This window comes from Nanorana parkeri, unplaced genomic scaffold, assembly GCF_000935625.1.
Source record: "Nanorana parkeri isolate BGI_ZX_2015 unplaced genomic scaffold, ASM93562v1 scaffold2073, whole genome shotgun sequence".
Classification (NCBI taxonomy): domain Eukaryota; kingdom Metazoa; phylum Chordata; class Amphibia; order Anura; family Dicroglossidae; genus Nanorana; species Nanorana parkeri.
In genome coordinates this window covers 109,158-110,283 of record NW_017308341.1, presented here as the reverse complement: position 1 = coordinate 110,283, position 1,126 = coordinate 109,158, and the positions used below count along the sequence as shown (strand labels likewise).

Sequence of the window (1,126 nt, the reverse complement as noted above, 5' to 3'; positions counted from 1 at the left end):
GGTGTTCATTAACCAAACGCAGCTTACCTCCAAATCACGGCCCAGCTCGTACAAGAGGGCGAGACTTTCCCCGCCAGCAATGCGCAGGCCGACGTTCTCGCTGGACAGGACTCCGGAGAAGTATGGGAGGTGGCTAGGAGACAGAGGCGTGTCATGTGACCAAGACGGACGTACAGACATAATGCAGCAGCCGCGCCAATAACAGAAACCGGTTCAGAGAACAATGGCGGCTCTGGAGTGTTGTCAGGAGTGACCACTTCTATCTGGCTCAGCAATGGCGGCCTCCAGAGGCTCCTCGGGGTTCCTTTACACTGTATAATGGCGCTCAGCCAGGTCGGGGGGGATCTTTATCATAAGACGACTTGCCATACATTGATATTTGATCAGCGAAGCTCGTTCAGCCCCATTTCTCTGTAAAGATTAAGTGACAGGTTCTCTTTCTAGAACCCTCCCTTCCCCCACACTGGCTGTACTCCCCTGCCTCTTCCTTCGGGGCCCAGTCTATTGCCGGTGGTTCGGGTTATGGGGGAGCATTTGATCTCCTACAGTGCTCGGGCCTAAGCGGCCAATGACAAGGCCCGGACACGGTCACCTGACGAGGAAGGCGACAGAATTCAGGAACCCGTCAGCCTGACTGTTTTCACTGACGGCTAGATTTGATTTGCTCTTCTGTGATTGGTCCGGGCCCGCTGTGACACCATCTCCCACGCTTCCAATCAGCACTCACCTCTCCAATGCCTTCTGTATGCGGCTGGCAGGGCAGATGGTCAGCAGCAGCGCCCAGGACTGGATGGCGCCACACACCAGGCCCTGCAGACTGGCCGGACTGCTGTGATTCTCCGAGTATACCGGGGTGAAGACCCCCTCCAAGCAGCTGAGACTGGAAGCCAAGTCCTGCGGGATGCGGGAGAGAGCGGAGTGAGTGACAACGTCCCCCGTACATCCCGGGTGTACAGGAAGTCGGGGGTCAGGGCACATTACCTCGTCATCTGTCGCGGCGATGTAACAGCAGATCCCCAGAGCCGCGGCACACTGCAAGACGACAGGAAAGTGTTAGACTGGCGAACGTCGTCATATGGGACGCACGGGACAGGAACATCCGCATGTAACGTTCAGAGCGGGGGGT

The 1,126-nt window shown here is 57.2% G+C and overlaps 1 protein-coding gene across 1 annotated transcript in view; it reads right to left on the bottom strand.

The window, feature by feature from the left end:
* IFRD2 (interferon related developmental regulator 2) overlaps positions 1 to 1,126 on the bottom strand; it is a 10,585-nt gene that overhangs the window by 3,892 nt on the left and 5,567 nt on the right. Inside the window, exons 5-7 of the mRNA XM_018572568.1 lie at positions 982 to 1,032; positions 728 to 894; positions 28 to 133 (exon numbers count right to left, since the gene is read on the bottom strand). Of these exons, the coding sequence (XP_018428070.1) occupies positions 28 to 133; positions 728 to 894; positions 982 to 1,032 (324 nt within the window). The remainder of the gene's footprint in view (positions 1 to 27; positions 134 to 727; positions 895 to 981; positions 1,033 to 1,126) is intronic.